Source organism: Hemiscyllium ocellatum, chromosome 46 (assembly GCF_020745735.1).
Source record: "Hemiscyllium ocellatum isolate sHemOce1 chromosome 46, sHemOce1.pat.X.cur, whole genome shotgun sequence".
Lineage (NCBI taxonomy): Eukaryota > Metazoa > Chordata > Chondrichthyes > Orectolobiformes > Hemiscylliidae > Hemiscyllium > Hemiscyllium ocellatum.
In genome coordinates, this window is record NC_083446.1 from 14,521,618 (window position 1) to 14,546,107 (window position 24,490).

Consider the following 24,490-nt stretch of genomic DNA (forward strand, 5'->3'; position numbering starts at 1 on the left):
CCCACGATACCCATCACAAGAGACACCTCCCAGTCCATGACGTCACAACAGTGGCAGGGGCGTGACTGAAGACGCGTGAGTCCTACAACCAATCGAAGAGAATGGGGGGCGGGGCGGTCATGTCTTGTCAAAGTTTTAACCTTCTTTCGAACGAAGCTGTTCAGAGATGTTCTTGCAGACCCCTGGAGTAGGCGGGGCTTGAATCCGCACCTCCCAGCTCAGGATTAGGGTCATTATTATTGCACTACAAGGTGCTCCAAAGAGTAGTAACCATTCCCTGATAGTGATTGCCCACCCCCCCTCTCTTTGACAGGTGGGGATACGGCAGAGAACACTAGCCATGTAAAAGACTATGGAGGTGCAGTGGAAAATTGTATGAGTTGGATAAATGTTTCAGGAGCTCAAATAGGCATGATAGGCTGAATGGCCACCTTATGTACTGTAAAATTCTAACATATGCTAAGTCAGCCAGTCATCTTACCCTGGGGAGAAACTGGAGGTACGTAGGCGCGAGAAGAAGGGATTCAATTCCCATTTCAGCTGTAAAGTAATTTTCACATGCGCACCGGCGAGAGGTGATCCACCTCCTCCACATATGGTAGAGATTCAGTCTGTTGTGAACGGTGGCTCGGTGATGAGCCCTACTATCCCACAGCGTGAAGGAACTGGGTTCATTCTAGCCTGTGTTGAGTTTGTACATTCTGTTTCCCCCCCCCCCCGGCCACAGCCCAAAGATGGTCCTGCTAAATTGCCCATGGTGTGCATGCTAGGTAGTTTAGTTGTGGGAAATGCAGAGTTACAGGGATGGGGTGGGTCTGGGTGGGGTGCTTTTTAGAGGATCAGTATGGGCTGCTTTGATTCACAATTTATATCTTTTTGCATTATTCTCTCACTCCATTACTCTGGGCTTGTTGTGAGTCTTTTACATAGAGCCATAGGCTCATGCAGCACAGGAACAGACCCTTCGATCCAACTCGTCCATGCTGTGAATGATAATCTAGTTCCATTGCTTTGTTTAACCCCCTCCTCATCCTGATCAACTCTTTGCCACGGTCTAACTAGCTCTACCTTTAATACTAGGTGCATTTCAACACTGTTTGGTATTTAACAGTTATTTTTGCCAACTGTGTATAAATGAGATTTCCATTGCTACCCATCGTCTGAGTCTGTAATTCATCAGCTTTATCTTGCTATGGTCAGGAATTGTTTTTCCTGAACTAGCAATCATTTCTGTTCCTCTGCTGAGCTAATGTGAACCATAACATTCTGTAGTCTTTTCATTCACAATATTCTTCCAGCACATCCTCAAATGTTAACTCTGTTGCCTTCACTACAAATACTACCTGAGCTGCTGAGCTTTCCAATGTTCTACCATTTCTTGTTTTATTTCAGATATCTGACAATTTGCAGAATTTTCCTTGTTTTATTCCAGGAGTTGGTCACAGAACCAAGTCTAGAAACATAGATAAAGCAGCTAAGAGCTGGTTTGCAGTAGGACAGTGTTGTTTTCAGAGGTTTACTCCCTGTCTCTGGTTTAGATCCTTTTTCACAGAATTATGGAATTACAGAACAGAAGGGGGCCATTTCATACATCGTGCCCCAGCTAACCCAGCCAGAGCAAATCACTCCCCCACCCTTTCAGTGTAGCCCAACAATTTTTTTTTTTACTTTTGGTGTTTATTCAGTTCTCCTTTGAAACTATTTGTTGAAATAATTTCAACTGGAATGAAGATGGAGCAGGAGCTCCTGGCTTTAGCCCCAAGAACGTATCAGTTTGAGCTGGAGTGAAAATGGAGGAGAAGTTGCTGGACTTAATCCTGAGGCATTCAAACCCAGTCACTTCCAGGTATTTCTGACATCTAAATGTCACAGAACGGTAAACTTTAGGGGAGATCAGATTGCAAAATGGAAATGATGTAATGAGGTGCACCCTTAGGAACAAGTATTTCTATGAATGGTTTTAGCCCATTTTACATACATATATTGTGAACAGTTCTTCTTGGGATTTGAGCATCATTACCAAGATCAGCAGCTTATATTGTCAGCCTCCAGTTACCTTTGGAGGAGATGATGCTCCTTGAATATTGCAGTTCAGGGGGTGATGAGGAGACATTTGGATAAAGTGGTCAGTTTTAGGAAGTACCTTGAAGAAGGATGTGAGGCTGTAGAGATTTAAGGAGGTATTTCCAGAGGCTGGGCCTAAGAATATGAATGAATGGTCACCAGTGATGGACAATTTCAAATTTGGAAAATTCAAAAGGATGTAATTAGATTAGGGGGCAGCTCAGTGGTGAGCACTCGGACGACCGTCTGTGTGGAGTTTGCACGTCCTCCCTGTGTCTGCATAGATTTCCTCTGGGTGCTTTGGTTTCCTCCCACAGTCCAAAGATGTGCAGGCCAGGTGAATTGGCCATGCTAAATTGCCCATAGTGTTAGGTGCATGAGTCAGAAGAAAATCGGTCTGGGAGGGTTAGTCTTCAGAGGTGTGGACTTGTTGGGCCTTCGTCACTTCTGCGACCTCCAAACAGAATCCTTCATCATTTCTGCCACCTCCAAACAGACCCCACCACCAAGAATATATTTCCCTCCCCTCCCCTATTAGCGTTCCGGAAAGACCACTCCCTCCGCAACTCCCTCGTCAGGTCCACACCCCCCATCAACCCAACCTCCACTCCCAGCTCCTTCCCCTGCAACCGCAAGAAATGCAAAACTTGCGCCCACACCTCCCCCCTCACTTCCCTCCAAGGCCCCAAGGGATCCTTCCATATCTGTCACAAATTCACCTGCACCTCCACACACATCATTTACTGCATCCGCTGCACCTGATGTAGCCTCCTATACATTGGGGAGACAGGCCGCCTACTTGCAGAACGTTTCAGAGAACACCTCTGGGACACCCGCACCAACCAACCCAACTGCCCTGTTGCTGAACACTTTAACTCCCCCTCCCACTCCGCCAAGGGCATGCAGGTCCTTGGCCTCCTCCATCGCCAGACCATGGCAACACAACGCCTGGAGGAAGAGCGCCTCATCTTCCGCCTAGGAACCCTCCAACCACAAGGGATGAATGCAGATTTCTCCAGCTTCCTCACTCCCTCCCTCCCCCCCCCCCCCCCCCCCCCCCCCCATCTCAGTCCCAACCCTCGGACTCAGCACTGCCTTCTTGACCTTCAATCATCTTCCTGACCTCTCAGCCCCACCCCCTCTCTGGCCTATCACCCTCACCTTAACCTCCTTCCATCTATCACATTCCCAATGCCCCTCCCACAAGTCCCTCCTCCCTACCTTTTATCTTAGCCTGCTTGGCACACCCTCCTCATTCCTGAAAAAGGGCTTATGCCTGAAATGTCGATTCTCCTGCTCCTTGGATGCTGCCTGACCTGCTGTGCTTGTCCAGCAACACATTTTTCAGCTATGATCTCCAGCATCTGCAGTCCTCACTTTCTCCTTGTTGGGCCAAAGGGCCTGTTTCCACACAATAGGGAATCGAATCTGATCTAAGATGAGCACAGGTGTCTCTGAGTTGTGTGGTTGGAAGAGATCGGAGAGATAGAGATGATGGCAGCTGGGGAGGGATTTGAAAACAATGCTGAGAATTTTTAAGTGTTAATGCTTTGTAGGCAGTGAGCACATCTGCGATGGATGAACTAGTAAAAAGACATGGCTGTGAATCAAGACATAAATAACAGAATGAGGATAGCCTTGAGTTTACAGGTAAGATGTCCTTGAACATTTAAGCTAACAAAGAACTGGATGAGCTTTTCAGATGAGTTGAAATCAGGGTGGAGTTGAGTGGTGCTGTTCAGCTGAAAATAGATAATTTTGGTTATGAGGGTATATAGGCTGCTCTTTCAGCCTCTCCCTCATGCCCCTATGCTCTCATTACCGCTCTTGCCCCTCACACTTCTTGCCCCTGTCATTGTAGCCCATTGTGCACTGTCTCGTCCCTTACGCACTGTCTTACCTCTTCTGCACTCTCTCTCCTCGTGCTTTCCCTCACCCCTCATGCTCACTCTCACCCTTCCAGATCCTTCCTTTCCAATTCTTTCTCCTCATCTTCATCCCAGATTGTGTATAAGGGTGTGTGTGCGTGACTGTGATGGAGTATATGCCTGTGAGAGGGGGTGTGTATGTGTGTGTCTGAGAGAATGTGTGTTTGGGAGAGGGTCTGAGCTGAGATGTCACTTTTTATAATAAAACCTTAAGTAATTTTGGGAATCCACAGACTCCCTACAGTGTGGAAACAGGCCCTTCTGCCCAACAAGTCCACAGTAACTCACCCAGACCCATTCTCCTACCCTATTGTCCTACGGGCCTAGCCTACACATCCCTGACACTTTGGGCAATTTAGCATGGCCAATTCACCTATACTGCAAATCTTTGGATTGTGGGAGGAAACTGGAGCACGTGGGGGAAAGCCACGCAGACACTGGGAGAATGTGCAAACTCCACACAGACAGGCACCCAAGGCTGGAATCAAACGTGGGTCCCAGGTGCTCTGAGGTGGCGGTGCTGTGAGATAGCAGTGCTAACCACTGAGCCACCATGCTGCCCAGACTTGAATGTGACTTGAAAGTGTGTTCAATGATCCTGCCCTACAAGCTACCTGATGAAGGACAGAGCTCTGAAAGCTTGTACTTACAAGTAAACCTGTTGGACTGTAACCTGGTGTTGTATGATTTTTAACTGTTTCTTGTGACCATCTCATAAATTACCAGATTCATTCAGCTCAGTTTCTCAACTGGTCTTTGTGAATTTGTGTTTTCTCTGTTTTAATTCAATTTGTTTCTGTTTCTGGTATAATTCAATTTCACACAGTATTCAAATGGGAGAATTCACAGTCAGAAAATTCAAACCAATTATCATATCAGGATCTGACTGAGTCATCCAATTTATTGGAACCTGAATATCATCAGATTTTGAGTATGGAAGAAAAGGCACCATTCACACCAACATAAACTTTACAGGACATTGGTTAGGCCACTGTTGGAATATTGTGTGCAATTCTGGTCTCCTTCCTATTGGAAAGATGTTGTGAAACTTGAAAGGGTTCAGAAAAGATTTACAAGGATGTTGTCAGGGTTGGAGGATTTGAGCTATAGCAAGAGGCTGAACAGGCTGAGGCTGTTTTCCCTGGAGCATCGGAGGCTGAGGGGTGACCTTATAGAGGTTTACAAAATTGAGGGGCATGGATAGGGTAAGTAGGCAAAGTCTTTTCCCTGGGATTGGGGAGTTCAGAACGAGAGGGCATAGGTTTAGGGTGAGAGGGGAAAGATATAAAAGAGACCTATGGGGCAACTTTTTCACGCAGAGGATGGTTCCAGGTATGGAATGAGCTGCCAGAGGAAGTGGTGGAGGCTGGTACAATTGCAACATTTAAGAGGCATTTGAATGGGTGTATGAATAGGAAGGGTTCAGAGGAATATGGGCCCGGTGCTGGCAGGTAGGATAGATTGGGTTGGGATATCGGGTTATTCTGTATTCTGTTCTCTTTTGTTTGTGTTTAATTCAGCAATCTTGCAAACAAATTCTGTTTTGTCTAAAACTAAGTAGTTAGCACTGCTTGCCTCACAGCGCCAGAAACCCAGGTTCAATTCCTGCCTCAGGAAACTGTCTGTGTGGAGTTTGCACATTCTCCCCGTGTCTGTGTGGGTTTCCTCCGAGTGCTCTGGTTTCCTCTCACAGTCCAAAGATGTGTAGGTCAGGTGAATTGGCCATGCTAAATTGCCCATAGTGTTAGGTTCATTAGTTAGGGCTGAATGTAGGGGAATCAGTATGGGTGGGTTGCTCTTCAGGGGATTGGTGTGGACTTGTTGGGCTGAAGGGTCTGTTTCCACACCGTAAGTAATCTAATCTAGTCTCTAACTATCCTTCCTTGTCCATATTTGACAAAAATTAGAAGTGTCAATAAAAGATGGAGGAGCAGCTCTTTCCTATTGAATGGGAACCATGGACTACTCTAGGTTAGAAACATCACTTGCACTTGGGAATGTGTGAAGCTGTTGCCAGGATACAAAAGTAAAATCAAAATATTTTTGAATGCTAGAGATCTGCTCTACCAGACTCGAAACGTTCATTTTGTTTCTGTCACCACAGATATTGCCAGACCTGAGGAAAGACCATTCGAGCTGAAACGTTAACTCTGATTTCTCTGCCCAGACCCTGCTGAGCTTTTCCAGCAGTTTCTGTTTTGTTCCCGCCCACTTGATGTTGCGTCACCGTGTTGGTGACGCATGCGCGCTGCTCCCGCGGAACCAAGATGGCGGCCGTCAACCTGAACCTCTTCACGGGAAAAGGCAACGGAATCGGAAATATGGGACTTGCAGGTTATTAATGGAGCATTGAGATGTCTAATAACTGTTTACACACCGTTTCCGTGCCCACCCTCCTCCCCGGCTCCAGCGCTCCTTCCGCGGACCCGCATCTTCACCGCCTGCTGATGAGAAAATACAGTGTCTTTGCCTCTTGTCAGCACCGCCACTGCGCATGCTCGAGACACAATGGAGACACAACGCATTGCTCTCTCGTATCGTGACTGAGGGGACAATAACCATCACGGTTATTGGACAGAGGTGGTTATTAATAGAATTGGGAACCAAATTATATTGGACTGATGAAACAAAGAATGCATGAGAAACTCAGCAGCTCTGGCAGCAGACAGAGAAACAGGTCAACTATGACTCCTGAAACCTCAAAGGTTATGACACTGGAGTAATGGTTGTGTAAAGTGTATAGGGCAAGAGTTCCTGAAGTGTGTTCAGCCTTTAGTCTTTCCCCATGCAGATTAGAATTATGAGAATTGATTGGGGAATAAAAGGCTGAAATGGGATTATTGTGTGATTGGCACAAGAACCAAAATTGTCGTGAGGAGTGCAGTTAGTGGTGAAGATATGAAATGATCAACGAGAGAGGAAGTAGATTTCAGTTTGGCTTTCCAAATGGAATTGGATAAGCAAATGAAACTAGTCTGTGGATGGGACAGGGAACTAGATGCTCTGCCTTGCTCTGATCAAGATGTGGCAGAGGCATAATGGGCCACCTGTCAGAGCAGGACGCAATTGGAAGCCCAAGTAATTGAAAGAATGCCTTTTGAGAGAGCCATTACAAGCAATGAAAAGATGTGACTTTGAGCAAGCCTGATAGTACTTATTTATAGTTGAAATGTCTGGTGCTGGAAAAGCACAGTAGGTCAGGCAGCATCTGATGAGCAGGAGAATTGATGTTTTTGGCTTAAGCCCTTCATCATAAATGTCTGAACATCGATTCTTCTCCTCCGCGGATCTGCCTGACTGCTGTGCTTTTCCAGCACCACATTTTTCGACTCTGATCTCCAGCATCTGCAGTTGTCACTTTTTACTAATACTTACTTTAACTTGATTAAACTTTCCAAGGTATTTCACAGAAATTTGCAAGGCCAAAGTTTGACACTGAGTCATGTGAAGAAATATTTGACGATGCTGTCCTTTAACAGGGTTGTTTTGTTTTTGTTTTTTTCGGGAGGGGTCCTAAAGGCAGGGTTGCCAATATGTCTGGAAATAGTTATTTTAAATAACGGCAAGGGGAGTGGCCAGTTCTCCCAGTTCAGATAACTTATCTAGTTTGTTTTTTTTTAGCAGGCAGTTAGAAACTGCTGGTAGCAGAGAAGCTGTTACTGTGAAGAAAATGGTTCCATGCTTCAACAGATGTTTCTTGCCTGACTGCTCTCTCTGCAATCTCTCCTGTCTGTAAGAACCTGAGTTTGAATTTCCAATTTGCGAAGAGATTTTGAAATATTGCAGGTATTGGAACAGCTCCTTCATTAAGTTATGATTTGAAGTTGGTTGCACTTCCACATATTTAAGTTATTTTAAATTCTTTTATTCTGTTTGTGTTTCATCCATAGTGCGTAAATAACCTCTGCTTTGCTTAAAGCTGAGTGTTTTGACCAGCTGCAACACTCCTGGAATATCCACTTTACATCTGCCTTTAAAATAAGAAGAAGTTAATGTCTGGGTTACCTTAAAGTGTTTTGAGGGAGTCTGGCCTGGCCCATCACAAATATTAAATCAGACGATCAGACATTTGGTCAAAGAGGTAGGTTTTCAGGAGAATTTTAAAGGAAGAAAATTAGAACCATTGGAAGTAGGAGCAGGTGTAGGCCATTCAACCTTTAAGCCTACTCCAACATTCAGTGTGATCTTGGATGATCATCCAACTGAGCACCCTGTTCCTATGTTCTTCCCATAGTTTTTCAGGATAAAGAAATCAAAATATAAGTTAAATCTTCCTTGCAAAATTGCCTTTCTGGATGAAGAAATTTCTCCTTATCTCTGTCTTAACAGCCTAACCTAAATTTCTATATTGTGGCCGCTACTTCTAGACTCCTGGTCCTCGGCGACTCCATGAGGGAACTAGTTCAGTGTCCCTGTGAACTTCTGGAAGATAGAACCCAAATCAACCATTCTAAAATCCTACAGTGTTGGTCCGTATTCTTCGGGGTTTCTTAATTTCTACACCATGTCTTTACTCAAACCAATTTCTTTGAATTTCTAGTCTTGTCAGACCATTGATGCCTCCTTATTTCCAGGCATGTTTTTATTTTCTATCAAGGAAAACCTTTGAGAAACCCAGAGAAAGTTACCATCTTAATTGAGACTGAGCATGTGTATGACTATCCTCACATAGGAAGCAGAAGTCTCATGTTGTCCGTTTATCTCCTGGATATAGGTTATAAAAACTCATCTTGCAAGGGAATAGATGGGGATAAATTGCACACTGCAAACTCAAACCAAGATAATTGTTTGTCTCCTCTTAAATTCTGTCTTTTCTTAACATGACTTTTTTCATATCCTTTTACAGGGTGTTAAAAAGTTTGAAGACTGAGAGATTATTCTGTGACTCTGGAGTTTCCAATATCTTTCAAGATGCAGGATCCAGCCAGAGATTTTAAAATTGAAGACAGTGAAATTGTATCAGAGGTTAGAATTGTTGAGCTTTCATTTACAGTGTAAGGCATCAGTACTGTGCTTTTGTTCTATGGCTCTGAGACTGCTGTGGCTACTTTACTATCGATCCAAATCCATGTCATCCATTGCTTTGTCACATCTCTGTCTTTCCTAGTCACCTCTCTCCCATTGTCTAACTACCACTGCCTCTAATAATGTGTACTTTAACCACGTTTAATGTTTTGTTCCTGTTTCTGCAAATTGTGTCTAAATGAAGTTTCCACTACTGCCCATTCCCCAGCAATTTTATCAGATTTACCTACTCATTGTTAGGAACTGTGTATCCTTCACTGCAGTTAATTTCCCTTCTGCTTTTGATCTCCTGCGGAGAGTCAAATTCTCCACTACTTTTATTCCACTGAGGGGTGACCTTATAGAGGTTTACAAAATTATGAGGGGCATGGATAGGATAAATAGACAAAGTCTTTTCCCTGGGATTGGGGAGTGCAGAACTAGAGGGCATAGGTTTAGGGTGAGAGAGGATAGATATAAAAGAGACCTAAGGGGCAACCTTTTCACGCAGAGGGTGGTACGTGTATGGAATGAGCTGCCAGAGGATGTGGTGGTGGTTGGTACAATTGCAGCATTTAAGAGGCATTTGGAAGGTTTATACGAATAGGAAGGGTTTGGAGGGATATGGGCCGGGTGCTGGTAGGTGGGACTAGATTGGGTTGGAATATCTGGTCGGCATGGACAGGCTGGACTGGAGGATCTGTTTCCATGCTGTACGTCTCTATGACTCTATGACACAATTATTACCTCACCTGCTAATTATTTCCAGTTTTTTCTCTTTTCAATTTCCAGCATGTGCAGAATTTACAGAATGTAAGCAGTAGAGTTTTGGATCACCTCAAAATTACTGAAAGCTTGAATGTGTGAGACCAGCCAGGAGTGCAGAGTCATAGAAACCCTACAGTGTGGAAACAGGCCATTTGGTCCAACAAATCCACACCAATCCTCCAAAGTGTATCCCACCCAGACCCATTCCTCTACCATATTTCTCTACATTTACCCCTGACTAATGCACCTAACCTACAACACCCCTGAACACTATGGGCAATTTAGCTTGGCCTACTCACCTAACCTGCACATCTTTGAACTGTGGGAGGAAACTGGAGCACCCAGAGGAAACCCATGCCGACATGGGGAGAATGTGCAAACTCCACATAGACAGTTGCCCAAGGGTAGAATCAAATCTGGGTCCCTGTAAGGCAGCAGTGCTACCCACTGAGCCACCATGCTGCCCATAAGTCTAGAGATAAGAAGAGAGTGGAGGAGGGTTTCAAAACCATATGAGGCAAGACTAGGAGTTGGTTGATATCTTTGAGGTGGTCTTGGTGATGATATGAATATAATGTCAAAACTTTATGTTGAGCATGGCATTATTGTTCTGACAGTCTGTTTCAGCATCACAGTTGCAGGAAAGAGAGATGGTATTGGTTACTAGGGTACGGGGTTTGGAACTGAAGACAGCTCCTTTCATCATTGGAGGATATTTCTATATGTCAGATGTCATACAGGTCAGGAGGCTGAGAGATTTGGAAGGAATTCGGAAGTTACAGTGTCCACATAGGTCTCTAATCTTAGTCCTTCTAGATAGTGAAGGTTGAGAGTTTGGGAGATTCTGGGCAAGTTGTAAATATATACAATCTCTCTCCTTTGTCACTGTTCCTCTCACTTCTCCCTTTGCTTCATCCTATGGAGGCCAGATTCTTGAGCATGTTCAGATTGGGATGGCAGATTGCCTTCCTAATGAACCACGTATGTTTTTACAACATGATGGCAGGTTTCACAATAAATTTCTCTGACCCAACAAATTACCACATTCGTTCAGCTCAATGTCACAGCTTGATTTTGTGGGTGTTCTCTCATTCCTTTTTTTTTCCCTGATTTAAAACCATTTCAGAGGATGCCAGAGGAGGAGAAATTACAGTCAGGGATCACAGATCCAGCAGCACCTCAAACAAATCTGGTGGAGGCTTCCAGGTTATCTCAGTCAGAGTGTTGTTTAATTTTGAATGTGAAAGGAAAGAGCACACTTCACAATTGTCCCTACGTGTGTCCTGTATGTGGACAAGGCTTCAGCCAATCATCTGGCCTGTTCAGGCACAAGTGCAGTGGCAGTGGGGAGAAGCCATCGAAATGTGGAGACTGTGGGACAGAATTCAGCAACCAATCTGAGCGGGAACTTCATCAACACAGTCACACTGAGGAGAGACCATGGAAATGTGGGAGCTGCAACGAAGGTTTCAGATCCCTGACTGAGCTGGAAACCCATCGACACAGTCACACCGGGGACAGGCCATTCATGTGCTCTGAGTGTGGGAAGGGATTCATTCGGTCATCCCACCTCACGACCCACCAGCGGGTGCACACTGGGGAGAGACCTTTTAAATGCACAGAATGTGGGAAGTGCTATAAATGTTCTGGGGAATTGCTGTCCCATCAACGTGTTCACACTGAGGAGAGACCATTCAGATGCCCTCACTGTGGGAAGGGATTCAAGACATCATCTGAAGTCATTGTACACCAGAGAATTCACACTGGGGAGAGGCCGTTCACCTGCAGTGTGTGTGGGAAGGGATTCACTCGGTCATCCCACCTCACAATACACCATCGAGTCCACACTGAGGAGAGACCTTTTCAATGCCCAGACTGCCGAAAGTGTTTTAAAAGTTCCAGGGAACTAATGCGTCATCGACGTGTTCACACTGATGAGAGACCATTCAGGTGCACTCACTGTGGGACTGGGTTTAGACAGTCATATCATCTGACTGAACACCAGCGAATTCACACTGGGGAGAGACCATTTAAATGTCCAGACTGTGGGAAGTTCTATAAAAGTTCTGGGGACCTAATGTCCCATCAACGTGTTCACACTGAGGAGAAACCATTCAGGTGCTCTCACTGTGGGGCTGGGTTCAAGCAATCGTCTCAACTCACTGTCCATCAGCGAATTCATACTGGGGAGAGGCCGTTCACCTGCTCCATATGTGGGAAGGGATTCATTCGATCATCCCAACTCGTGACACACCAGCGGGTGCACACTGAAGAGAGACCTTTTAATTGTTCACTCTGCGGGAAATGTTTTAAAAGTTCTCAGGAAGTGATGACCCATCAACGTGTTCACACTGAGGAGAGACCTTTTAAATGCTCAGACTGTGGAAAGTGCTATAAAACATCTGGGGATCTGATGTCTCATCAACGTGTTCACACTTCTGAAAGACCATTCAGGTGCTCTCACTGTGGGATTGGGTTCAAACATTCTTCTCACCTCACTGTACACCAGCGAATTCACACTGGGGAGCGACCTTTTAAATGCCCAGATTGTGGAAAGTCCTATAAGAGTTCTGGCTATCTGATGATCCATCAACGTGTTCACACTCAAGAGAGACCGTTCAGATGCTCTCACTGCGGGACAGCATTCAAGCAGCCATCTCACCTCACTCTACACCAGCGAATTCACACTGGGGAGAGGCCTTTCACCTGTACTGAGTGTGGGAAGGGATTCACTCGGAAAGCCCTCTTGCTGAGTCACCAACGGGTTCACACGTAACTATGAGAGTTGGAGTTTGTTGTTAGTTATATCCAGAACCAAACCATGTTCATTGGCTAATAAACCCATTTGAGTTGTTAATATTTTGGATAAAAATAAAATAAAGCAGCTTTGTAATTCAACGGAGATTGGCGCATCTTTTCAATGTCTCTGACTCATTTGCTCTGAGTGAGTTCATTTTGAAGAGCAATTCCTCGTCTTCTCCATCCTCACCAACAAGTGTGAGGTACTCATGGAGCTTCTTTACCACTGAGATTGAAACAATATGATCAGCTATCTCTGCTGCTCCTCTCCGTCCCACTAATCCACAGTAAAATTGCCCCAACAGTTCCTCCCTGAATGAACCTTGAACTCACATCTTCCTTCAGTTTCTCTCTGATCTCCTGCTTTAATTAATCTCATCATGTCCAGGAGACCCACCTCATAGTCTCTGAATTCTATTCCTACTAACCACTCAAGTTCTCCACATTAGCTGATACTGTTAAGATTCTGTTCTATTTTGTGCCCCTCACCTTGAAATCAATAATGTCACCCATTCTGAGATAAAAAAATCAATCCTTCACCACGCCATCTTAACAAGCTTCTGCCTGTTTTCCATATCCTTGCCCTCTCCAAAGTCCTTGAACTTGGTGCCCCCGAAGGCTGCTCTTCTTTCACATCACAATGAGGATGTGAAGTTCCTATCCCTGATCTACATGAGTGAACCAGTCTGTGATTTTACAACACTCCATCACTATTCCCTAGTGCCAGTCCTAACAGATTTAATGACCATGGTTTCATAACCTGCCTTTGTTTTTATACATTGTCTCATGTTCCTTTGTTTTTAGAGTCATAGAGACGTACAGTTAGGAAATAGATCCTTCGGTCCACCTGTCCATGCTGACCAGATATCCTAACCTAATCTAGTCCCATTTCACAGCACTTGGCCGGTATCCCTCTAAACCCTTCGTATTTGTATACCCATCCAGATGCCTTTTAAATGCCACAATTGTACCAGCCACCACCACTTCCTCTGGCAGCTCATTCCATATATGCATCACCCTCTGTGTGAAAAAGTTGCCCCTTATGTCTCTTTTATATCTTTCCCCTCTTACCCTAAACCAATGCCATCTAGTTCTGGACTCCCCCATCTTAGGGAAAAGACTTTGTCTACTTATCCTATCTATGCGCCTCATGATTTTATAAACCTCTATAAAGTTACCCCTCAGCCTGCAATGCTCTAGGGAAAACAATCCCAGCCTGTTCCGCCTCTCCCTTTAGCTCAACTCCTCCAACCCTGGCAACATCCTGATAAATCTATTCTGAACCCTTCCAAGTTTCACAACATCCTTCCGACAGGAGGGAGATCAGAATTGCACATAGTATTCCAAAAGTGGCTGAACCAATGTCCTATACAGCCACAACAGGACCTCCCAACTCCTACACTCTGTCCAACAAAGAAAAGCATACCAAATGCTTTCTTCACTATCCAGCTACTTTCAAGGAACTATAAACCTGCACTTCAAGGCCTCTTTGCTTTGCAACATGCCCCAAGACCTTACCATTCAGTGTAAAGGTTCTGCTCTGATTTTCCTCTCCAAAATGCCTGTCAGCTCCTCTGGATTGTCCATCCATATCAATGATGCATTTGAAGTCTCGAGCCAGAATGACAGGACTGGATGCCAACAGCAGCAGTGGGAGCTCACTCTTTACCACTGGAGCGTACGTGTTAATTAGTCTCAGGGAAGCGTTTCTGTAGATAATGTCTGCTGTGAAGAGGCACCCATTCAACACCTCCTTAACTTCAGAGATGATGAAGTTGCCTCATCACAGAATACCCAGACCAGAGGAGTGGCTATTGTTTCCCCATGACCAAACCAAAAGCCCAACGGTCCATAAATTCGACTATTTCCTGTAGCTTCTGAGGTGCAGTATCCCACACTCCTGCGGAAACAGGAAGTCTGCTTTGATGTTGGCCTCATAAGCCAATGTAGAGACACATTGTGTAGTAGATTTAATGCTACGCACATTAATACTAGGAATTTTAAAACCCTTTTTAAGAGTTCATAGAATTACCCAACGTCCATTCAGCTGCAAGCTTGTTACTGGGGGAATCCCTATGGTTTGGGCGAACTATTGGAAGTAGCTACCTTGTTCCTCCGTGGGCTGTGGGGATGGGTTGCCCTGCTCTGATATCGTCAAGGTGAGAATGAAGCCAGGAAAGTCCATTTCTGAGTTTGACAAAAGGATTGTTATGCACAGCTCCTGATTCAGAGTGTCACTCCTCCTGGTTACCTGCTGTAGTCATAACGGCATTTCTGGGTTGGGGGGGGTGGGGTGGAGTGCTTCTCTCCTTCTCCCCTGTGGCACTCTGCCTCTTTTTTCTGTCCCTCTGCACATCTTCGTCATCAGAGGAGCTACATGATGTATCCATCATGCAGCTGCCTCTTGCCATTTTGCTCTGGGACTTCAGAGACCTAATGTGTTTTTCTTTCTAGGTTATTTCTTACTGGTATCTATTCCCCTGCTTCTTTCACTTCCCCCTCCTCCACTGACTCCATCTATTCAGATGGAGGTTGGATCAGTTGTTGTGCTGCTGTGCTGGCTACCCCTCCCTCGTCTCTGGCTTGTCTATCCTTCTGGGTGCACCTTGTATTAGGTTCTTGCTGAGGGGTGGCACCTTACTGACAGGCGATCCTTCCTCCACCCTCTTCACCATCACCCCAACTGTACTGCACATCTATAGCCAGGGGTATGGGCATTAGCAGAGGCCAAAGCTCTGGTTGGGAGGTCACCGAATTGACGTTACATTGAAGCCAGCATAAAGCTTAGCTCAGCCTCAGCTCAACCAATGATCTTGCACGTTCTGCTCCCAATCCAGCGCTGATCTCAAGGCCTTCCAATGGTGAAGGTTCTGAGCTCAGACCATGGATCTAGGTGTCTCCCCTCCTGAGATGTGGTGTCCCTCAGGTTAAAGCACCACCAGCTGTCTCTCTCTCTCTCTCTCTCTAATAAGAAACAATCCTATGGTCCAGAATGAGTGTGCATCTTTCCCATTTAATGTGTTGCTCAGACTGAGCTACACATTAAGTGGAAAAGATGCCATATATATTTGTGATATTATATCCCTGGGATGCCCAAAGAAATGTTTTATTCTCTATAATATGTATTACATATGTCAGTTGTCCTTGTGGGAGATAAGTAGAAAGATTGCTTGTACACTGAACAACAAATAGATTTAAAATTTACAATGGTGGTAACAACGCAGAATTCCAAGTTCTGGTGAATCTCCCCTATGCACAGAATTGCTTATCACTGCACATACACAGTATTTTCCCTGCCTAACCACAGTCTAGAGCATGGGCAGTGACCGTGACCCTGAAGGTCAGCACCTGTATTCTTCAGTTTCACATGAGGCAGAATGGAGGGGGCAATGGACCAAGCAGTTCAACGGAAATGCTTCGTGAATAACTTGTGGATGTGATAGACCCCATATAAAGAAATTATCTGTCCCTGTTTCACAAAACAGAATGAATCAAGGCTTTCTTTCAACAATAGGAGTGGCAGGGTGACTCAGTGGTTAGCACTGCTGCCTCACAGCACCAGGGACCCGAGTTCAATCCCAATCACGGGCGATTGTCTGTGCTGAGTTTACACATTCTCCCTGTGTCTGCGTGGGTTTCCTCCCACAATCCAACGATGTGCAGTTGAGTGAATTGACCATGCTATGTTGCCCCAGTATTCAGGGATGTGTAAGTTAGGTGCATTAGTTGGGGATAAATGTAGAGTAATAAGGTAGGGGTCTGGGTGGGTTACTCTTCAGAGGGTGGGTGTGGACTTGTTGGGCCGAAGGGCCTGTTTCCACACTATACAGATTCTATGAATAGGCTCTGGATAGCGGCTGCCACCTTTGTAAGGGGCAAAGGGCAACAAGGCACATGTGCAGTCGTCCTAGGCTAGGGGAGAGAATGTTGTGAATGTTTCCCTTGGACTAACAAGGATGGAGTATATAAACTCCTTTTATAGGAAGTGAGGAGGAGAGGATTTACATACAGCAAACTCCACATAACAAAAATATTTGTCTTTTCTGAATTTCTGCCCTGGACTGATTGAGATGGCATTTGTAAACTTATTTTACAGTGTGTTAGGAGTTGCAGATGGGAAAATCAAACCAAAAGCATACCAAGATTTGAGTGTGCCACTTCATTCATTATTCATTCAGCACTGGATATTATTGGCCTTTGAATGTAGATATTGAGTAACATAAAATAACGTAAAATTCCTTCCTTACATTTGCCAGTAGCTTTTGCCCAACATCTTAAATCTGTGTCCTTAATACTGTTAGTATCAGCTGCATTTTATCTACCTTATCTAAACCTACCAAAAACCTTTGTCAAATCTAATCTCAATTTCCTTTGCTCTGTGCAGAATAACTTCAGTTTCTCCAACCCAACCTTACAATTAATATCACTCATTCCTTGAATCATTCTGAGAAATGTATTTTTAAATTTCCTCACAGAAAGAAAGGGGGGGGCAGGAGAGGAGGGGGCGGTGGAGTTTTTGATAAGGGATAGCATGACTGCTGTACTTAGGGAGGATATTCCTTGGAATACATCCAGGGAAGTTATTTGGGTGTAACTGAGAAATAAGAAAGGGATGATGACCTTGTTGGGATTGTATTATAGACCTCCTAATAGTCAACAGAAAATTGAGAAAGAAATGTGTTAAGGAGATTTCAGTTATCTGTAAGAATAATAGAGTAGTTATGGTAAGGGACTTTAACTCTCCAAACACAAACTGGAACTGCCATAGTGTTACAGGCTTAGATGGAGAGGAATTTTTGTGTGTACAATAAGATTTTCTGATTCAGTATGTGGATGTACATAATATAGAAGATGCAAAACTTGACCTACTCTTGGGAAATAAGGCAGGGCAGGTGACTGAGGTGTCAGTGAAGGAGCACTTTAGTTTTAAAATAGTGATGGAAAAGGATAAACTGGATCTAAAAGTTGAAGAAGGCCAATTTTGACAGTATTAGACAACAATTTTTGATTGAGGGCAGATGTTCGCAGGTAACAGCTGGATAATGGGAAGGCTTCAAAAATTAGATAAGAGAGTCCAGACACAGTATATCCTGTTAGGGTGGAAGGTAAGGCTGGTAGGTCGACGGAATGGTGGATGACTAGAGAAATTGAGGTTTTGGTGCAGAAAAAGAAGGAAGCATATGTCAGGTATAGACAGGAGAGATTGAATGAATCCTTAGAATAGTATAAAGGCACTAGGAGTGTACTTAAAAGAGAAATCAGGAGTGCAAAAAGGGGGCATAAAATAGCTTTGGCAAATATAGTTAAGGAGAATCCAAAAGGATTTTATCTATACATTAAGGACAAAAGGGTAACTAGGGACAAAATAGGGCCCCTCAAAGATCAGCAAGACAGCCCATGTGTGCAGTGGCAGGAGATAGCAGATACTAAACAAGTATTTTGTATCAGTGTTTACTGTGGAGAAGGAATTGGAGGAAACAGAATTGAATTGAATTTATTGTCACCTGTACTGAGGCACAGTGAAAAGCTTTGTCTTGCAAGCAATACAGGCAGATCACAGAGTTAAGTTGTATAGATAGTAAATAGTAGGTAAATAGCGGCAAAAACAAAAATACCGTACAGGCGAATGTTCAGAGTTTGTGAGTCCATTCAGTATTCTAACAACAGTAGGGTAGAAACTGTTACAAAACCATCTGGTGCTTGTGTTCAGGCTTCTGTACCTTCTCCCCGATGGTAGAGGTTGTAGGGAAACATTGCCAGGGTGGGATGGATCTTTGAGAATGCTGGCAGCCTTTCCTTGACAGCGGGCCTGGTAGATGGATTCTATAGATGGGAGGTTGGCCTTTGTGATTGTCTGGGCCGAGTTCACCATTCTCTGTAACCGTCTCTGATCTTGAATGGTACAGTTGCCATACCAAGTAGTGACACATCCAGACAGAATGCTCTCGATGGCACACCTATAAAAGTTGGCGAGGGTATTCGCCATCATGCCCAATTTCCTCAGCTGCCTGAGGAAGAAGAGATGTTGTTGGGCTTTTGTAACCAGTGTGTCCACACGAAGAGTCCAGGAAAGCATGTTGTGGATGACCACTCCCAGAACTTTGACACTATCCACTCATTCCACCTCTGTGCTGTTAATGTGTGTGTGTGTGAGTAACATCCCACCAAAAGTCAATAATGGGTTCCTTGGTTTTGCTAGCATTGAGAGCTAGGTTGTTCTCAGTGCACCATTTTTCCAGGTCTTCCACCTCCTGTTTGTAGTCTGTTTCATCGCCATCTGAGATTTGACCGACTATGGTGGTGTCATCAGCAAACTTGTAAATGGCATTAGTCTGGTATTTGGTGATGCAGTCATGGGTATACAGTGAGTACAGTAGGGGGCTGAGTACGCATCCCTGGGTGTTGAGTGTTAGTGAGGGTGAAATATTGTCCCCAATCTTCACTGATTGTGGCTCGTGGGTCAGGAAACTGAGGATCTGGTAGCAGAGAGTGGGGCTTAGTCCAAGATCACTAAGTTTAGAAATCAGTCTTGAGGGGATAATAGTGTTGAAGGCTGGACTTGTCAATGGGTAGGATTCTTACATAGCTGCTCTTGGTGTCAAGATGTTCCAGGGAGGAGAGAAGGGCAAGTGATGTGGCATCTGACATGGATCTGTTGGTCCGATAGGCACATTGGAGTGGGTCAAGAGTAGTGGGGAGGCTGGAGTTAATTAATGCCATGACCAGCCTTTCAAAGTACTTCATGACCACTGAAGTTAGGGCCACTGCGTAGTAGTCATTGAGACATGCTGCATGAGCCTTCTTAGACACAAGGATGATATTGGCCCTCTTGAAACGGGCAGGGACAGTGGCCTACTGCAGGGAGAGGTTGAAGATGTCCGAGAGGACCTCTGCCAGTTGATCTGCATGTGCCATGAGTACACAGCCTGGTACTCCATCTGGTCTCATCGTTTTCCTTCGATTCACACAAAGGAAAATTGATCTGACCTCTGATGCAGTGACTGTTGGGATAGGTTTGTCAGGACTTGTGTTACCTCTCTGCTGAAACTGGGGGGAAATAGATGTTGGGAAATAAATGGTGACACCTTGAAACACGTCCATATTACAGGAGGAGGTGCTGAATGTGTTGAAACACATAAAATTGGATAAATCCCCCAAACCTGATCAGGTGTATCTCAGAACTCTGTGGAAAGCTAGGGAAGTGATTGCTGGGCCCCTTGCTGAGATATTTGTATCATCAATCATCACAGGTAAGGTGCAAAAAGACTGGAGGTTGGCTAACGTGATGACGCAATTGAAGAACGGTGGTAAAGAAAAGCCAGGGAACTACAGACCAGTGAGCCTGACGTCGGTGCTGGGCAAGTTGTTGGAGGGAATCCTGAGGGACAGGATGTACATGTATTTGGAAAGGCAAGGACTGATTAAGGATAGTCAGCATGGCTTTGTGCATGGGAAATCATGTCTCAGAAACTTGTTTGAGTTTTTTGAAGAAGTAACAAAGAGGACTGATGAGGGCAGAACGGTAGATGTTGATCTATATGGGCTTCAGTAAGGCATTCGATAAGGTACCTCATGGGAGACTGGTTATCAAGGTTAGATCTCACGGAATACAGGGAGAACTAGCCACTTGGATACACAGCTGGCTTAAAGGTAGAAGACAGAGGGTGGTAGTGGAGGATTGTTTTTCAGACTGGAGGCCTGTAACCAGTAGTGTGCCACAAAGATCGGTGCTGGGTCCATTGCCTTTCAACATTTATATAAATGATTTGGACGTGCACTTAGGGGGTATAGTTCATGAGTTTGCAGATGACACCAAAATTGGAAGTGTAGTGGACAGTGTAGTGGAAGTGTAGCACCTCATAGATAAATATGAGGTGCTGCATTTTGGGAAAGCAAATCAGAGCAGGACTTATACACTTAATGGTAAGGTTCTGGGGAGTGTTACTGAACAAATAGACCTTGGAGTGCAGGCTCATTGCTCCTTGAAAGTGGAGTTGCAGGCAGATAGGATAGTGAAGAAGGCATTTGGTATGCTTTCCTTTATTGGTCAGACCATTGAGTATTGGAGTTGGGAGGTCATGTTGCAGCTGTACAGGACATTGGTTAGGCCACTTTTGGAATATTGCATGCAATTCTAGTCTACTTCCTATCAAAAGGATGTTGTGAAACTTGAAAGGGTTCAGAAAAGCTTTATAAGGATGTTGCCAGGGTTGGAGGATTTGAGCTATCAGGAGAGGCTGAATAGGCTGGGGATGTTTTCCCTGGAACATTGGAGGGTGATGGGTGATCTTATAGAGGTTTATAAAATCATGAGGGCCATGGATAGGATAAATAGAAAGATCTTTTCCCTGAGGTGGGGAGTCCAGAACTAGAGAGCATAGGTTTGGATTAAAGGGAAAAGATATAAAATGGACATAAGGGGCAACTTTTTCACACAGATAGTGGTGCGCGTACGGAAGCTGCCAGAGGAAATGGTGGAGACTGGTACAATTGCAGTTTAAAAGGCATCTAGATGGGGATATGAATAGAAAAGATTTGGAGGGATATGGGCCAGGTCAAATGGGATTAGATTCATTTAGGATATCTGGTCAGCATGGACAAGTTGGACTGAAGGGTCTGTTTCTGTGCTGTACATCTCCCTCGGTCTATGAGAACTTCACATCCTTCATGGTGATCACTTGTTTGTGCAGACCCAAATACTCTGTGTTCGTGTGGGTGATGTTATCTCGCGCAGACTCAGTAACACTGATTCCTGGGTATTTCCTCAACTGGGAGAGTGTCCTCTGACCTCAGTGCTTCTGATTTCTTTCAAGCTGCAGACTCTGCCATTTGATTTTAAAGTTGAAGACAATGAAACTATTTCTGTATTTTGAACAAGTAGCCTATATGATTTAGCTTCTAGTCTATTCTCCATTATTTGTGGAAACTTGACATGGCTCTGGGACTGGTGTGTCCCCTTAACTGTGGATCTGAATCAATGTCCATCCACTGTGGTGATGCTGCTCCTTTAGCAAGGTTAGGTAGATCTTGGTTTTTTTTTAAAAGGTCATAAAGGTAGAGGGTCTGTTTTCACTGCATTTATCTGCTTGAAGAGGCTTTTAAGTTTAAAACAAAACAGTTGTACAATGAATGGGGAGTGACCAGTTCTCCTGGCTCAGCTTTTCTCTGGTTTGGTTTGGGGTTTTTAGCAGTCTGGATGTTCAGAGTTTAAGCTGGTCAAAGAAACAGCTACATGGGAGAAGGTGTTCCATACTGAACCTCTCTGCCATCTCTCTCTCTCTCTCTCTCTCCTGTAAGAACCTGTGTCTGATTTTTCCTTTTTGCCAAGGGAGTGTTTATGGGGACTGTTCCAGGCATTTGGAACAGCATCATTAAGTTGCGACAGAATCAGTTAGGTTCTTAAATACTTAAGTGATTCTGTACTCTGTTCTCTTTTGTTTGTGTTTCATTCAGTAATCTTGCAAATGAATTCTGCTTTGTTTAAAACTAAGTGGTTGGGCCAGCTGCATCCCCCCTGGAATATCCACTCTACATCTGCTTAAAACAGCTGGCAAAGTTAGGGTCTGGGCTACTTTCTTAAACTGTTTTGAGGGGGTCTGGCCTGGTCCATAACAGACTGGGGGCTCTTTGTGGGATTTGTCCTATAGTTTCAAACTGGGATTAGGGTTGCTGAACTCAAAGACAGTGCCTGATAGGTGTGAGTGTCTTTTGTTCTGGGTATTGATTTTGGTTGGTTTGAACCGTGCTATGGATATCAATGGCTCTTTCACTCACTAAGAGTTTTCTGGGGGTGGAAGAAGTGACTTTGGGGGATTTACAAAAGATGAACAATGAAAAGTTGCTGGAATTGGCAGATGAGCTGGAGTTGGAGCAGCCTCCTTCCATGAGGAAACGAGAGATAATGACAGCAACAGCTCAGCATTTAAATTTGCTGAAAACACCATCAGAACCTTTAGAGATGGCAAAGGTTCAACTGAAAATGAAGCAGCTTGAGTTAGAGGCAAAAGACATGGGGCAGAACAGAGGCTCAGTGATTAGCACTGCTTCCTCACAGCACCAGGGACCTGGGTTTGATTCCACCCTCGGATGACTGTCTGTGTGGAGTTTGCACGTTCTCCCTGTGTCTGTGTGCCTTTCCATCGGGTGCTCCGGTTTATTCCCACAGTCCAAAGATACTCAGGTTAGGTGGATTGGCCATGCAAAATTGCCCATGGTGTCCAGAAATGTGCAGGCTGGGTGTGTTAGCCATGGGAAATGCAGGGTTATGGGGATGGGTCTGAGTGGATTGCTCTTTCGAGGGTTGGTGCAGACTTGGTGGGCCAAATAGGCTGTTTCCAAACTGTATGGTTTCTATGTTCTATAATCTAACAAGGAAAGGGCATAAGAAATTAAGTTGTTTGAATTATGAGTAAAAGCAGAAGAAAGAGGAAAAAGGACAAATTGCTTTAGCAGAACTAAAAGAAAGAGAAGAAAAGGAGAGAGTGGAAAGTAAGAAGGAGAGGGAGTTTAAACTTAAGAAGTTGCAATTTAGACAGGAGTTCAAAAATTCACTTCCTGAAGTCGTGAGAATGCATGTGGAAGTCTTAATAAGTTAAGATTAAGGGGTTTTAAAATGAAGCCATCTTTGGATATTGATGTTTTTTTAAGGGGGAAGGTGTGACGATGCTGCTCCTTTAACAAGGTGATGTTGTCCTTGGCTTCTTTTTCAGTGAGGTCATAAAAGCAGCGATTCCAAAACGTCTGACTTGGATATGTTTTAGGGCCAATTTGATTAGATCTAACAGATACTGCCTCAGGCAAAAGATTTTAACTTTTCATTAAAAAAAACGCTAATATAATAAAAGTGGAGTGACCAGTTCTCCCAGTTGAGCTTTTCTCTGGATTGATTTGGTTTTGGCAATCTGGCTATTCATTGAAAGCAGTCAGGAAGTTTTAAGACTCCTGATCCACAAAACAGCTACTTGGGAGATGTTCCATGCTGCCACCTCTCTCTCTCTCCTGTAAGACCCTATGTTTGATTTTTCCTTTTGTGCCAAGGGGTGTTTAAGGAGATTATTTCAAGTATTTGGAACAGCATTATGGAACAGTTGGGATGATCTGTTGGATTTTCTGATAGGTTAAGTTATTCAGTATTCTGTTCTCTTATGTTTGGGTTTCATTCGATAATTTTGAAATAAATTCTGTTTTGTTTAAAACTAAGTGGTTTGACCAGTTGCATCCTTACTGGAAAATATACGCGTTTTACCTGCTTAAAACAAGGAACAAACTTAGGTTCTGGGTCTTTCTTGAAATGTTTTGAGGGGGCTCTGACTTGGTCCATAACACCATTCAGAATTGGAGGGAGCATTAGCAAGGTGGCATCAGACATAGAACATAGAACAATACAGCACAGAACAGGCCCTTCGGCCCACGATGTTGTGCCAAACATCTATCCTAGATTAAGCACCCATCCATGTACCTATCCAATTGCCGCTTAAAGGTCGCCAATGATTCTGACTCTACCACTCCCACGGGCAGTGCATTCCATGCCCCACCACTCTCTGGGTAAAGAACCCACCCCTGACATCTCCCCTATACCTTCCACCCTTCACCTTAAATTTATGTCCCCTTGTAACACTCTGTTGTACCCGGGGAAAAAGTTTCTGACTGTCCACTCTATCTATTCCTCTGATCATCTTATAAACCTCTATCAAGTCACCCCTCATCCTTCGCCGTTCCAACAAGAAAAGGCCGAGAACTCTCAACCTATCCTCGTACGACCTATTCTCCATTCCAGGCAACATCCTGGTAAATCTTCTCTGCACCCTCTCCAAAGCTTCCACATCTTTCCTAAAGTGAGGCGACCAGAACTGCACACAGTACTCCAAATGTGGCCTAACCAAAGTCCTATACAGCTGCAACATCACTTCACGACTCTTGAATTCAAT

The 24,490-nt window shown here is 44.4% G+C and overlaps 1 protein-coding gene across 1 annotated transcript in view; it reads left to right on the forward strand.

Moving 5' to 3' along the window:
- Nucleotides 1–6,252: 6,252 nt before the first annotated feature.
- LOC132836210 (zinc finger protein 271-like) overlaps nucleotides 6,253–24,490 on the forward strand; it is a 52,263-nt gene continuing 34,025 nt past the window's right edge. Inside the window, exons 1-6 of the mRNA XM_060855539.1 lie at nucleotides 6,253–6,572; nucleotides 7,614–7,778; nucleotides 7,883–8,073; nucleotides 8,839–8,957; nucleotides 10,891–12,539; nucleotides 14,133–14,241. Coding sequence (XP_060711522.1) covers nucleotides 8,904–8,957; nucleotides 10,891–12,539; nucleotides 14,133–14,241 — 1,812 coding nt within the window. The 5' untranslated portion in view covers nucleotides 6,253–6,572; nucleotides 7,614–7,778; nucleotides 7,883–8,073; nucleotides 8,839–8,903. The remainder of the gene's footprint in view (nucleotides 6,573–7,613; nucleotides 7,779–7,882; nucleotides 8,074–8,838; nucleotides 8,958–10,890; nucleotides 12,540–14,132; nucleotides 14,242–24,490) is intronic.